This window comes from Ochotona princeps, chromosome 20, assembly GCF_030435755.1.
Source record: "Ochotona princeps isolate mOchPri1 chromosome 20, mOchPri1.hap1, whole genome shotgun sequence".
NCBI classification, from domain to species: Eukaryota; Metazoa; Chordata; class Mammalia; order Lagomorpha; family Ochotonidae; genus Ochotona; species Ochotona princeps.
Genome location: NC_080851.1, coordinates 26,853,374 through 26,867,528, shown reverse-complemented (window position 1 = coordinate 26,867,528; position 14,155 = coordinate 26,853,374). Strand labels below are relative to the sequence as shown.

Genomic DNA, 14,155 nt, shown 5'->3' with positions numbered 1-14,155 from the left:
AGAAATTAAAATTAAGTTAAACTCAGGCCAAATTCTTTCAGAGCACTGCTCAGACAACACTGTTCTGTTAGCCCATGACCATGACGTCTAAGTAAAGGATATTAATAAACTAAATGTCCACTTGTGTCCCCATACAAGTTCTCAGTCAACTGTTCCCAGAGAGCAAAAGCAGGGCAACGGCTGAACAGAAGAGCCAAGGAGACAGCTCAGGAGCCAGGGACCACACACACTGTGGGCCTCAGGCCCTACCCAAAATGACTGTCTTTCAACCTTCCCTGAAACCTAAACATTTGTTTTATCAGTTTTCTGCCTAATATCCAAGTGTCTATTGCTTCCAAGTTTGTTAGTTTTCTAAAGCAATGCCATTTCCCAAAAACTTGTGTTTCGTGTACTACAGCTTCTTGAAATCAAACCATTTCTTTTACCCTCTTGGTGCCTACAAGGTTTTCTAGTTTATTCTACGTCTGCTGAAATTGAACAACAAAACCAAGGACATCACCACTAAACTAAGTTGAGAACTTAAACACTATCATCTTAACATAACCACAAAGGTTTGGAAATAAACAGCAATTAATCAAAAAGTTAGAGCTGGGGAAGACAGTACTGGCTAGGAAACGATGACCTAAATTACAATTTTATTTCAAGAGCTACTGTTAACCTTTAATTCCAAATTCCCCAAGTTCTTACTATACATGTATTAAGCCAGAGGACATACAGTAACTTTTTATTATACAATAAAATGCTAAATAATGGTGTTCTTTCCAATGTTTTGTTTTATTTTTCATAGAAACCTTTCTCTGAATTTCTATAAGCTGTAAGAAAATTATGCTCGTAACAGTTGTATGGTTTAAAATGCATACTTTAAAGGTCTTTTAAACATGTTACCAATGAAAGGGCAAGTTTAATGCCAGAGCTAAAGAAGAAAAACTGGAGGGGGAAAAAAAAAACACCAAAAGCCTTATTCCCCAAAGTCATATACTTGACTTCAGTGAAAAACCAAGCCCTTTACAATGAGAAGGAAACCAGACTGTTCACTTTATAAAATAAGAAAACAATATTAAAAGGCTTAACAAAAACACAACTGCATTTGCTAATGGTTCTAACAAATGTGAGATGCATGAACTACTGGAACAAGAAAATACTGGCAGTTAAGAAATACATACTTTAGAATTCCATTTGCTCCAGAATAAGCCTCTATCGCATTGATGCTGGTGGGCAGCATTGTAATAATTCTGTCCGCTTTTTCGGCTACGTCTGCCGGGGAAGACACTACCTTTAAAAAACAAAATGGCAAAGGTACATTACTTAAACGATCACACAAGCCATCCATGCAGCACAGCAGGATTCACTTTTTTCTGCATCCCAGTGTGTAAGAACTGACCCTGGTTTCCAAATGACCAAAAAGAAAAACTTACAGCAGAAAATGGAATGTCTGCTCCTCACGCACGTCCACATGTGGTTTTTTGTGGACTCAAACCTCCTGTTTATTTTCTGAAATATGAAGGAAGGTGATGGGAAAAGAGGAAAGCCCCAACAGTCCTGAGCATAGCTCCCCCAGCTCGGATTCTTATGCAGCAAACTTTGTGTCAACAACCTGGGAGCCCAACAGGGTTCATCTGCAATTTGATCCCTAGCAAAATCTCAAGCCCCAATCACCACCATTTTCCAGTTTACATATTCAGGAAAAAAAAAAAGAAAAGTGTTTCACAACAGAAAAACTGAGGACAAGATGAGACGTTAGTAATTACTGCAGTGATTTGGAGTGCCATCAGGGCACTTTCCTAACTCCCACCCCAACCCTAAGAAGGACCATTAACATACTAGAAGGCAAAGGGACTGACACTGTGGTGCAATGACTACCAGCCTGCGACTCTGGCGTCCCACATGGCTGCAGCTCAAGTTCCAGCTGCTCCACTCCCAACCTGGCTCTCTGCTTAAGCAGCAAAGATGACCCAGGTGCTTGGACTCTTGCCACCCAGGTGGGAGATCTGAATGAAGGTCCAGGTTCCTGGCTTCAGCCGGGCCACCCCCTCTACACACACACACCCGTGGTTGAGACCACTTGCAGAGTAAAGCAGCAAATAAAACATCTTTCTATGCTGCTCTGTTTAACTCTGCCTTTGAAATAAATAAATCCTAAGACCAGTGCAGTATCCGAACAGATTATTCCTCCCTGCTGATGGCCTGGAAGGGCAGCAGGGAACGACCCAAGGCCTTGGGTCCCTGTACCATGCTTCTGGCTCCTAGTTTCAGTAAAGCCCAGCTCCAGCCATTGCAGCTACACACTCTCTTCCTCCACCCCACCCGTAACTCTTCCAAGTAAAATAATAAAACTTTAAATCTCTCTGCCAACCCCGCAACTCTTTCAAGTAAAAATAAACAATAAAACTTTAAAAAAGAAGAAACTCAAAAATCAATCCTTTTAAGAGGTTCTGTCTATCCTCTTTCTATACACCACATACAGGTTGGCATGCACTCATGCTCTTCTTCCCAACCCCAGCTCTCACAGGCTCCCACTGCCACCTTGAGCGGGCAGGGACTGGCAACCAAAGGCAGAAGCGAGTCAGGCATACACTCCTTGACTCAAACTCCTTTAATGGAAGACTCCGTCATCCTAATTGTCACAAATGCCTTTTCTTTTTGTTTAAAAAAAGACAAGTGGACTACGAAGTATGTAACTGAAGACTGCTCTTCAGAATAACTGGTGTATGTAAAAACAGAGATGACTTTACACAGTATGTACGTATGTAGACACTGTTTTCTGTTGGCAAATGTGCAGTGATGCAACGCGTTCAGTGTCTCAGCAAATGGGCATGTCTCTGCTTTTCATGTGATGGAAGGTTACATAACATTTCCTTTTATCTTTTATGTGTATTTGATGAAAGTGCAAAAAATAAAAGTCAAACATAGTGAGTAATCTAAATATTATGAGCTGAAAGTAATTACATTCCAACTTTCCATAAGAAACTATCAGCTTCTAAACTAAATTCTGGATATATACAGTTTTAACATGACGCAATTTCCCAATTCAATCTCTAACATTTCAGATAAGCAAATGCTCTACCACTTGGTATATAACAGGACAGAAAACAGTATTATAAGATATCTCAGACCTAACACAAATTAAAATTTTGTTTCAATGATTCATTTTAAAGACAACACAGTACTTCAGTCTACAGTGAGATACATTGGACATCCACAATTCAATATATAATAAGGATTTGTCACAAATAATTCTGAGAAAAAAAATTTCTACCAAATTACAAAGACAGACTTGAGCTACATGAAAATGTTTCCTACACTCACATAGATACCACTATTTCCTGGCAAACAGTTCAAGTACTCAGTGGAAGTACAACACAGGAATGGGAAAGATAAAAGGAAAAGCCACAGGCATCATACAGTCTCTACTCCTAGACCGTGTCAATATAGCTTACTTAAAGAATCCCACTGGGTCAGCCCAACTGGATTGAGTGCAAACTGATGTATCCTTTCACCTTCCTTTCTTCTACTGCAGCTCCCTCTCTCATCTTTCAGGGATATCAGTAAGCCCCAAAGTCTGTCTATTTCAGAGTTCCTCTTAGAAGTGGACAAAGTTCCACTGGGAGAAAATCGATTCCACCTAGAAGACTCCCTGGGAGGTGTGCTCAATAGGGCATTCACAATTGTCTCAGATGGAAGGGTGCTTCACGCCTCCAAGTTTCTCATACCCATGAACTGGCAGTGCCAATTGTTGTAACTGCCAAGTGCATGGGGTGGCCAATCAGCCCCCTACATCCCTTGCATCTGCTTCTTGGGATGCTCAGGTTGCCAGAGTTCTGCCAACCCCTTGATTACATAAGAAAGCAATACCAAAGCTTACAGGCCTGGAAAGACACACAATGCTAGTGAGAGCTGGAACATCACTACCATAGTGGCCGCAGCGCTTCTACAACTAATGACTGTACACATCTGGAACACTATGAAAGGTCTCTAGTTTGCACTACACATGCACACTTATTAGACATATATATTCAAATAATCTGGCCACTGATGTGAAGACACAATATGTGACTGACAAAATTTGGCAATGACTCAAAATGGGGAGAGTAAGGGAGCCAACCTTGTTGCCAATCTAACACTAACCACAAAAGCCTGTAGGAGCCAAACTAATTACAGCCCCTTCCATTACATTTGCTAATTGGATGGATGAGCAAAGACAACATGGATCAGTGAAAGAATACTAATTTGGGGTGCCCGGGACCCAGCTTCAGCTGCAGCTCAGCAAAGAAGTCATGCACAATTTTGTGCAAACCTCTTAACATCTCTGCTTTCAGCTTCCAAACCTATAAAACAAGAATAGGGACTTGGGTTAACACTGAGTGCTACCTGAAGAATGGAAAGGGAACTAGTTCGAGGCTACAGCCTGTGACAAACGGCTGAAACCACAAGTACCTGGAATGGCCCAGTCCAAATAGCACTGGCATCGTGCGGGTCCTCCACATCTCCACCCCTGTGGGTGGTCACTGGCCCGGCTGCCTCTGCGCCATGAGTTTATTCTGGTCACGAAGGCTGTCCCAGAGACATCTCCTGCTAATTCCAAGTCGCTGATTTGTGTAGCCTTATGAAACAAAATGACTCTACTTTTCTGCAGTCGCAATTTTGACTTCAGAAAAACTACAATTCCTGTGGCTATCACAACACACACAGTTTAAGAATTCGTGCAGCCAATTCCTATGTTTTTAACTTTGACCTAATGTATGTTAGTATGCACTAATGACAAGTATGTACTATAAGCAGAAAACAGAATAAAGAGAAAATGACCAAATCTGTTTTGCTGGAGGGAGTGGAGGGAGGAGCATGACTAATCTGAAGGAACCACACACACCTCCCTTTTACATGTCCACTGGAAGGAGACAACTGCTGCCAAGCTGCAATATTTGAAGAGAAAAATCTGGCTGTCTCTAGACAAAGCAGCCACTTCAGTTCAGCATTACTTCCTAGGAAGCCAGACGCATAACAGAAACTTGCAACGAAACAACATGAAAGTGATCTTATTAAACTTGCCATTCCTGTGTTTTTAAATCGTTCAAAGTTTTCTACATACTGTTACTTAAAGATTACGGTACACTTTAAAAATGTACAAAATGGCTTGTGCTTACATCTTGAAGTATTTGGGCAACAATGATGGAGCCCACTCAGCAAGAGGCTTTTCAAGTTCTCATTTTAACAAGACCTGAGCGGGTGCCAGATTAGGTCCCAAGAGACTGACTTCACCAAACATATTCAGCCTTACAACCCAGGAACAACAAAATAGCTTCCAAGTTTTTAAAGAGAAAACAAAAGACAGAACCTAATTAAGCCTAGTTCAACCAGAAAACGTGCAGAAATGGTGCACATGTCCCAGACTTCTAGCATGGAGCAGCATCTCCAGGAAAATCCCAGACACTATAAACGAAGCCCAAGTCACAAGTCTTTGACACTAGAGCTTAAATTATAAAGGGAAACCAGAGTCTTCCATGAAATAATCATGGGACAGAAGTGACAGTACAGAGCAGACTCATGCAGGGGCACTTGTCAGATCATCCACACCCCTGTTAGTTTCAACTGTATCATCATTCTTTCATGAAATACATCTGCAATTCTCCTCCAAAGCACTTGGTGACTCACAAGTTTGCGGGTGCAGTGCTGGGGAATAAAGAGTGTAGAGAAATTTGGCACAGAGACAACAACAATTTCAGTAACCACTGTGGCCTCAGGCCAACTCTAGACTTAAGAGGAAGGCACTATTATTACCCCACTTTGTAAGGTGAGGAAACTGGAGTCGGTTGTGGTATAGTAAGTTAAGCTGCTACTTGCATAATGCCATCCCCATATCACAGCAGTCCCAGTTTGTTCTGCTTCCAGTCCAACGCCCTGCTAACATGCCTGGGAAAGCAGCAAACAATGTTTCAAGCCACTAGCCCCTGCCAACCACATTGGGCTTCTGGTATTAGCCTAGCCCTGCCCTAGCAGTTGCAGGCATTTAAGGAAAAAAGCATACAAGAGAGATGTTTATACAACCCTGTTTACTGCAGCTCAATTAACAAGAGCCAAGATATGGAATCAACCCAGATGTCCGTCAACACATGATTAGATAAAGAAAATGTAGTGCAATATACACTATAGAATAATACTCAGCCATAAAAGAATGAAATTGTGTCTTGCAATAAAACGGATGCAAGTGGAAACCATTTTGCATAGTGAAATAAGGCAACTGTGAAAAGATAGATATCACACATTTTCCCTGATCTGTGGTAACGAATACAGAGAAAACACAAAAAAGTAAGCTATATGAATGGCAGAGGCCCCTGGAGATTTGATTATGGTTTGCAGCCAGCATCTACATTCCTGAGGAATAGTATTTTTTCCTATTTTTTTTTTTTATTTATTGAAATCTTTACCCCAATGGAATGTTAAGCCTGATTGTGAATTAAAATGGAAATATGTCATTGTAAAAAAAAATTTCTTTTAAGAAGAACAAGAAACAAGGAGTAGGAGAGTGGGTGGAGCACATGGGCAAGAGGGAAGATGGAGCGGGAGGCATCGGCATGGTCCTAAATCTGTATTGCTCATTTTACATAAAAAATTTGTAAAAGATGAATCCATTAAAAATACTTATATGCTAAGAAATAAGTAATGGTTTTCTTTAAACAGAAAAAAATGGGGGCGGGGGGAAGAAGTAGCAGATGAAAGACCTCTCTTTTTTTAAGATTATTTTCATTGGAAAGCAGATTTTACAGAGAAAGGAGAGACAGAAGGTCTTCCATCTGCTGGTTCACTCCCCAAATGGCTACAATGGCCACAGCTGAGCTGATCCAAAACTTGAAATCAGGAGCTTCTGGTTCAGCCACATGGAGGCAGGAGTCCAAGGACCTGGCCATCCTCCACTGCTTTAGCATGTCATAAGCAGAGAGACGGGCTGGAAATGGAGCAACCAGGACATGAACTGGTGCCTAGGTGGGATTCGGCACCACAGGGCATAGGATTAGCCTGTTATTCCACCTGACTGGCCCAAAAGACTTCTCTTTCTGGCTTTCCTCCCTCCACACTCCCCACCTCCACTCATTACTCTGCCTTTTGAATGAATGAACCTTTAGATGGATAAAAGAAAGCCCCTTTTCACCTGGAACTACAGGTAGACAAAGAAGTAGCCTACTAGGAAAAAAACAGACTCAAGAGGCAGAAAGAAAGGAATTTAACATGTGAACCTCAAAGTTCAGCTCTTCCAGGAAACAATTCATACGTGAAATAATAAATTCCAGAGTGCTTCCTTTAAAAATAAATAAATTTAGGGAAATGTCTGAGGAGCCTTGGAAGCAGCCGACTGCCTTTTATTCATTTCCTCCCTGCAAATCTCCCCCTAAAGGCACAGGCACAATCTGCGATCAGTTTGCCAACCTTTTCTTCAGGAGGAAAAAAAAGATAACCTTCTGTTTTCTTTGCCTCTCACCTCACTGACTTCACTGACTGCAGTCATGGGGGGAGGCGGCGGCAGTGGTGGCAGACTTCAAATGCACACAACACAAACGGATCCTAACTTTTTCACCTTTAATCCCTGAAAGGCACTATTATGGGGGTTGGGAGGGCATACTTGGAAGTGTCAAGGTTTTTCCACGAGTATTTTTTCCATATGTATTTTTCCAACTCATCTCAAATCTTACTTTTGTCTTACAGAAAAATGAAACTCATTTTTCCTTTTACCTAACATTCTTAAACATTAAATATGGGCTATAAAATAATAAAAATTGCTACTTTCATGTGCCCAAACTTATTCACCCAAGTTGCTATTACCTCTTAAAATATAGCTCTGAGGAAATCACACTTGTTCAAATAGCACAGCATGTTTCCAAACATTTGCTAAAGCTGCCAAGGCAAACCACTTATCAGCAAATATTTTCGCTCAGTTATGACAGACATTCCCCTTGGGCCTGAAGCCTCATCACCCTTTATCCTCCTCCTGTCACACTGTCCTGCCCACGATGGCTGACAGAACCAACACTCACAGGAGCTTGGAGTAAGACATGCACGGGAAGAGAACCAGAGATGCGAAGATGGCACAAGGATCAGACTCTCCTGCCCCAATATGGGCCATGAGAACTCAGGGAGGCAGCTGTCCTCGCAGTGGAGGCCAGTCCTCACTGTTCACCAGGCTGCCCATAACCCTGCTTTCCCTTAGCTGCATGTACACACACCATGAACAGGCAACTGAGTCTGTGTCCCAGAATCCTCTCATTTTATCCCGGAATCTTGGAGAGTCTGTCCTCATGACTTTCAAACTATACCATTTCTGTTTGTGGAGAAGCAAGACTACAAATTCTATTTGTGTTGGAAAATGACTCTAAAGCACTAGCTCCTGGGACATGGGCTATGAAATAGCAGGTAAAAAACAAAACAAAACAAAATCACCCTCTTTCCCTCTGTCTCTCACTCTCTCTCCCTTCCTGTAACTCTGGATTTCAAATAACAAATCTTTAAAAAAAAAAGAACCTACTGACAAAAAAAATTAACTACTTAGTTTTTCTTCCTAGGAAATTGCCTTAGACTTCATTACAATCAAACTACATTTTTATGTGAATTTCCTTGCAATATTAGATGGCCTCACAGGCTGGTTGGACTTCACTGCACCATTGGCTAGCAGGTGCTGGGACTTGGGCAAGTCCTGCTGGGTTAGACCACAGAACGACCTGAAGAGTGCAAGATCCAGGACCAGGAATGGGCCTAGCAGTAAAATGGTGGGCACCCTTCTGATGGGCTACAGCTCCCACCAGTGAGCATGGGGAACAAGCGCTGGAGGAAGGCCTGGCTGGACAGGCAGTAGCATCTGCTAGCATGAGTGTGGGCTGGACAATGGGGTCAGCTGGAATGAGCTAGGTTCTAACATACACTGACATATGCCAGAACCAAATGGGATGTGGGACGGAGCAGACCAGTCTGCTGCACACACCAGCATGTGCAAAAACTGGGGCTGAAGGTGGGTCTGCTGGGTGTTACAGGGGATCATCCCAACTAGGCTGCAGTTCTCACTGTGTACATGAGGGCCAAGTGTGGGATAGGCAGGGTTCAGCTGGGTCACAGTATCCACTGGTTTGCATATAAGATGGGGCAGGGGACAGACGTGACCAGTCAACTACAACCACCAGCGTGTGGAGGAGCTAATGTGGGTGATGGACTGAGCCAGACCCCGTACTGCCAAGCACACACAAGAGTCAGGTCTGGGATCATCTCAGACAAGCTTTCTTTGGGGATCCCTCCCTGAACTGATAGACTCAGAAATCAAACCATGGGAGAATTGCAGGATCTGTGGACTAAACGTGTAGCACATGTGTCAGAACTGGGTCTCCTTGGTAGTTGAAGCCTATGCAGCAGGTGGCATGCACACAGGGGACATGCCAATCAGTTATTTGAGGCCTGCAGAGGACGTCTAGTTCCGTGGAGGGCAGAATAAATTGGACAGCTCTCCTGGCCAAGATTTGACAGCCAGCATCTGGATGAGTGGAGACTCTAAGGTGGACTACGTCAACCAACAGACGTTGTTCAACTCTGGAGCAACAAAATCAACAGTATAAACTGTTGAACTATCAAAACCATTTGAGCAAGACCCTCGAAGCATGCTTCACATCAGGGACCCTGGGATGACATTGGGCAGCCATCCCTGGGTGCTGATGCGGTTGGGCTACTGGGAGCGGCCCTCTCCCCTTCTCTCCCCACTTTCCCCAGACACGGGAAGAAAAAAGCAGATTGGAAACAGTTTTGTCATCGACTTTCCCCTATTCCTTGACCTCACCACCTTAAGCAGTGGTCCACAGGGGCATGCATCCTTCTTAATGACGTAATCATCATAAAAAGAAACTAACCCTTTGTCCTCATCCTTAGTCTAAACAAACTCTACTTACTCTTTTGCTCTCCACCTTAACATCAAGCTTTAGACACAACTGCCCTCTCACCTAATGTCACACATATTTTGCTAAAAACAAAATATCCTCTCACATTTTCTTGTGATTCACCTCAATCGTGAATCACCCATTTGTATGATTTGATAACCTAGTTCCCCGGATCGGTCCCCAAAGACAGTCTGTGAGCACTTTTGTTCTGGGCTGTATTCCCAGTGCCCGGCACGCAGAAAGTACTTAGCAAATATCTGCTGAGTTAGTGTCTGGGGACGGGTATGTGCCACGGGGGATGCTCTCATTGAACATTGCCTGCACACCATGCGGAATACTGGCTCAAATCCCAGTTCCTCCACTTCCCAGCCAGCTTCCCATAACGTGCTACTTGGGAGGCAGCAGGTGATAGCTCAAGTATGTGCGTCCCTATCACTCACATGGGAGACCCATATAGAGTTCAGGCTCCTGGCCTCAGTCTGGCCCACCCCAGCGTGTGGCAGGCACTGGGGAGTGAACCAGCAAATAGAACGTCTCTCTGTATCTGTCTCTCTGGCTTTCTAGTTAGAAAAGAAGAAGGAAAAGGAAGGAGAGGAGGAAGAACAGGAAATAAATAAGTACATTTTTTATAAAAATTAGACTTTAGAAAGTTCTACTCCCTGTTTTGTATCATAGTCTACATATCATAGCCTTAACTCACAATAAGCACAGCCATAAGCACTATTTTTCACAAAGGGGGCCAACCTTCACAGAGCCATTTAAGCGGAATTCAAAGAGGAAGGGCTAAGTATGGCAAAGGAAAAACAAGGCTAATAGAGCTAATTCATACTAATGCTGACATGCAGTACTTAGTACAAGGCAAACATAAGCTTTTATTTAAGATCTACATATATTAACATTTTAATTCTCAAAACAACTCTGAGTAAAGCATGATTATCATCATCATTTCAATTGAGGAGAACAGGAAGAGAAACACCAAAAACTGAAAGACGTCCTCAAGAGTCCCGATGCTTGTTGATCTCGGAGCAGTTTCCACAGCTACTGCAATAAGCCACTTGCCAACACTGTGGCTTAAGCCAGTAGCTGTGCAGCATGTCAGACGCCTGCCATCAGGCTGGACAGCAGGGCCTCCCTCTGGGAAAGGCCCAGAAGAGCCTTCCTGGCTGCTTCCAGCTGCCGGGGCCTCACAGCTCTCAGGTCAGCCTCCCACTTCTGCCAGCCTTTCTAGATGTGGCCGCGGCCTCTCCTCTTCTATCAAAGGACACTTGTCCTTGGAGTCAGTGCCACCCTAAAGCCAGGATGCTTTCCTCTCTAGATTCTTCATTGACTTACATCTTCAGCACATTTCCATAAAGGTCCCATTCACAAATACTTATTTTTTTCAGCTGTCCCAATGAGAATTATGTCATTCATATGCCATACATACAGTATGTCCACTTAAAATGCCTACTGTGTGAAGGAGTCCACCGTGGTAGGATACTGGCTAAAGTCCTCACCTTGAATGCACCGGTATCCCATAAGTGTGCCGGTTCATGTCCCAGCTGCCCCGCTTTCCATCCAGTTCCCTGCTTGTGGCCTAGGAAAGCAGCTGAGAATGGCCCAAGACCTTGGGACCCTATCCCATATGGGAGGCCTGGAAGAGGCTCCAGGCTCCTGCCTTCAGACTGGCTCAGCTCTGGCTGTTGCAGCCACTTGGGGAGTGAATCAGCGGATGGAAGATCTTCCTCTCTGTCTCTCCTCTCTGTAAATCTGCCTTTCCAGTAAAAATAAATAAATCTTAAAAAAAAAAAAAATTCATGTCAAAAGCCTTTCAAGAACAAGCCCTAAATGCAACTGCTATCACTCCTCAGCAATACTTGCTGTTGTCCAACTTTTCAATCAAGCCATTCTACTGGACAGACTAATAATGCTGGACATCTTGTATTTACTGGCCATCTGCATATCTTCTTTGAAAAGCGTCTATTCAGATGCTATTCCCACTTGAATTATTTGTTTTAATGTTGGAGCTGTAAGAGGTAAATGCTGCAGGTGCAAAGAGAAGAGTTCATTAATGCCCATCAATGATTTGAAAAGGACAGATCTGCTTTGCCAGTTCAGGGTAAACAGTCTCCATCTAACTCCTACTACTTCCTCCATTTAGAAAGCAAGTACCACTGCTCCTAATGAACACACAAACCACTGGAAAATGCCTACACCAAATGGATGTGCTATCCCAAAAAGTAACATCCATATCCTCAAAATAATTACTGATTTATGCCAGCCTGACTAGCACCATGAACTGTTCACAACTCCAGAGGTAACAGGCCATCTTTCCCAGATTCTCTACAACAACAAACACTTGATCAAATCTCTCCAACACAGCAACTAAATCACTTGGGGACGACCTATAAGCCCACTAACTGAGAGCAATGTCAGTCCGAGGAGAGCGAGCAAGCAGAAGTAGCCTGCCAACTGCCAATGCCCAGCGGAGTTGACACAGTCTCGTACAACACTGCTGCCATCTCCACACAGCCTTCAAACCATGGAGGGAGAGGCGACAGAAGATCCTAAGACCACGGGCATCATCATTGTGGCATATGGGGTTGCCACTGCCTCAAGAGCTGGCATTTCATTTGGGTGCCAGTTCAAATTCCAGCTATTCAACTTCCAATCTAGCTCCCTGATGTACCTGCAAAAGCCCAGAGGATGAGCCCAGTGCTAATGCTTGGACTCCTGTACCCGGTGAGCGACCTGGATAAAGCTCCTGCTTTCTGGCTTGGGCCTGGCCTATCCCTACCCACTGCAGCAATCTGACAGTGAGCCAGCAGATGTGCTTCTCTTTGTTTCTTCTAACTCCAACTTTCAAATAGATAAACAAAATTTTAAAAAATGATAAATAGCCTACAAATAGCCTCTTCCAAATTAACCAAAGCTACTTTTTATTTTTTTCAAAGATCTATTTATTTTTACCAGAAAGGTAAATTTACAGAGATAAAGAGAGACAGAGAGGAAGATCTTCCATCTACTGGTTCATTCCCCAAGTGGCCGCAATAGTCGGAGCTGAGCTGATCCAAAGCCAGGAGTTTCTCATGCGTCTCCCACGCAGGTGCAGGGTCCCAAGGCTTTGGGCCGTCCTCTACTGCTTTCCCAGGCACAGGTGGATGGGAAGTGGGGCAGCTGGGATTAGAATCAGTGCCCATATGGGATCCTGGCACATTCAAGGTGAGGACTTCAGCCGGTAGCCTACTGCGCTGGGTCCAGCCAAGCCTACTCTTACTGTACTTCTCAGCACCCGTTTACAAGTCTATTATGCAGAAATCAACTATTTGATTTTATTTTTCCATCATTTTTTTCTATATTTCTCAAGAATATTTTAGTATTCTCCTAGTTCTGGAATGATATTCCACCCTCAGTTACCACTCAAAAACTTGTACAAAATTTCTCTGATAATGCGAAAAACCAAATAGTCTCATTTCAGGTACTAACACAGGCTCTCCTGTCATGTGAGTTGCTAATAAAGTTTTACAAACCAAGAGGCCAGTGTCTCTCCTTCTGCCACTCTGCCTTTCACATGAATATTTTTTTTTAAAATTTAACAAACCCAAACAATAAAATTTAACCTGCAGATAATATCCTACATAATACAGACCTAAAATTAAAGAAACACAAATGAAGGCCTAAAAAATAAATAAATAAAAGACTAAAAACTTCCTATAACTAAATTTTTCATTAGGGTATACAGCGTATACAGTGTTTTGGGGTTATGTCCCAGGTTATGGCCAATAACTAATGTGTTCACAAAGTGTTTGGCAAAGCACTTTTTCACCTACCCTGCCTCATTTGAGTTTCTCTATTTAATAACACAGGCTGTCATCACTCACATTTTAGGTGAGGAAACCAGCTTAAGTAAAGTAACTTGTCCCCAGTAGTACAACAGCATGTAATTATCTGAACTGAGACTCATGCTATGCTTTTTATCTCTTAATCTACTCTTGTTCTAACCACTGTTGTCTTTCAACACAGGAGGCTATTCCCGATAACCTACCCTAACAGCACGATCAGCAAAGCTGTTAGTCCAGAAAAATCCACAGGGTGTCAAAGCAGAATCCTGTGACCAAACTTGGGAAACACTCCAAGCCACCCATCAAATAGAGTCCCTGATGATCAAACAAGAGTTCTCTGTTGCTACACATCTTTGTGCTAGGTGGATGTTAAATATACATATACAAAACAAAATTTACAATGGATTATGTTTATAATTCCACTAGGTATTC

General features: G+C 43.0%; 1 protein-coding gene across 1 annotated transcript in view; it reads right to left on the bottom strand.

Moving 5' to 3' along the window:
- HIBADH (3-hydroxyisobutyrate dehydrogenase) overlaps positions 1-14,155 on the bottom strand; it is a 106,438-nt gene that overhangs the window by 80,038 nt on the left and 12,245 nt on the right. Inside the window, exon 3 of the mRNA XM_004582416.4 lies at positions 1,164-1,273. Coding sequence (XP_004582473.1) covers positions 1,164-1,273 — 110 coding nt within the window. The remainder of the gene's footprint in view (positions 1-1,163; positions 1,274-14,155) is intronic.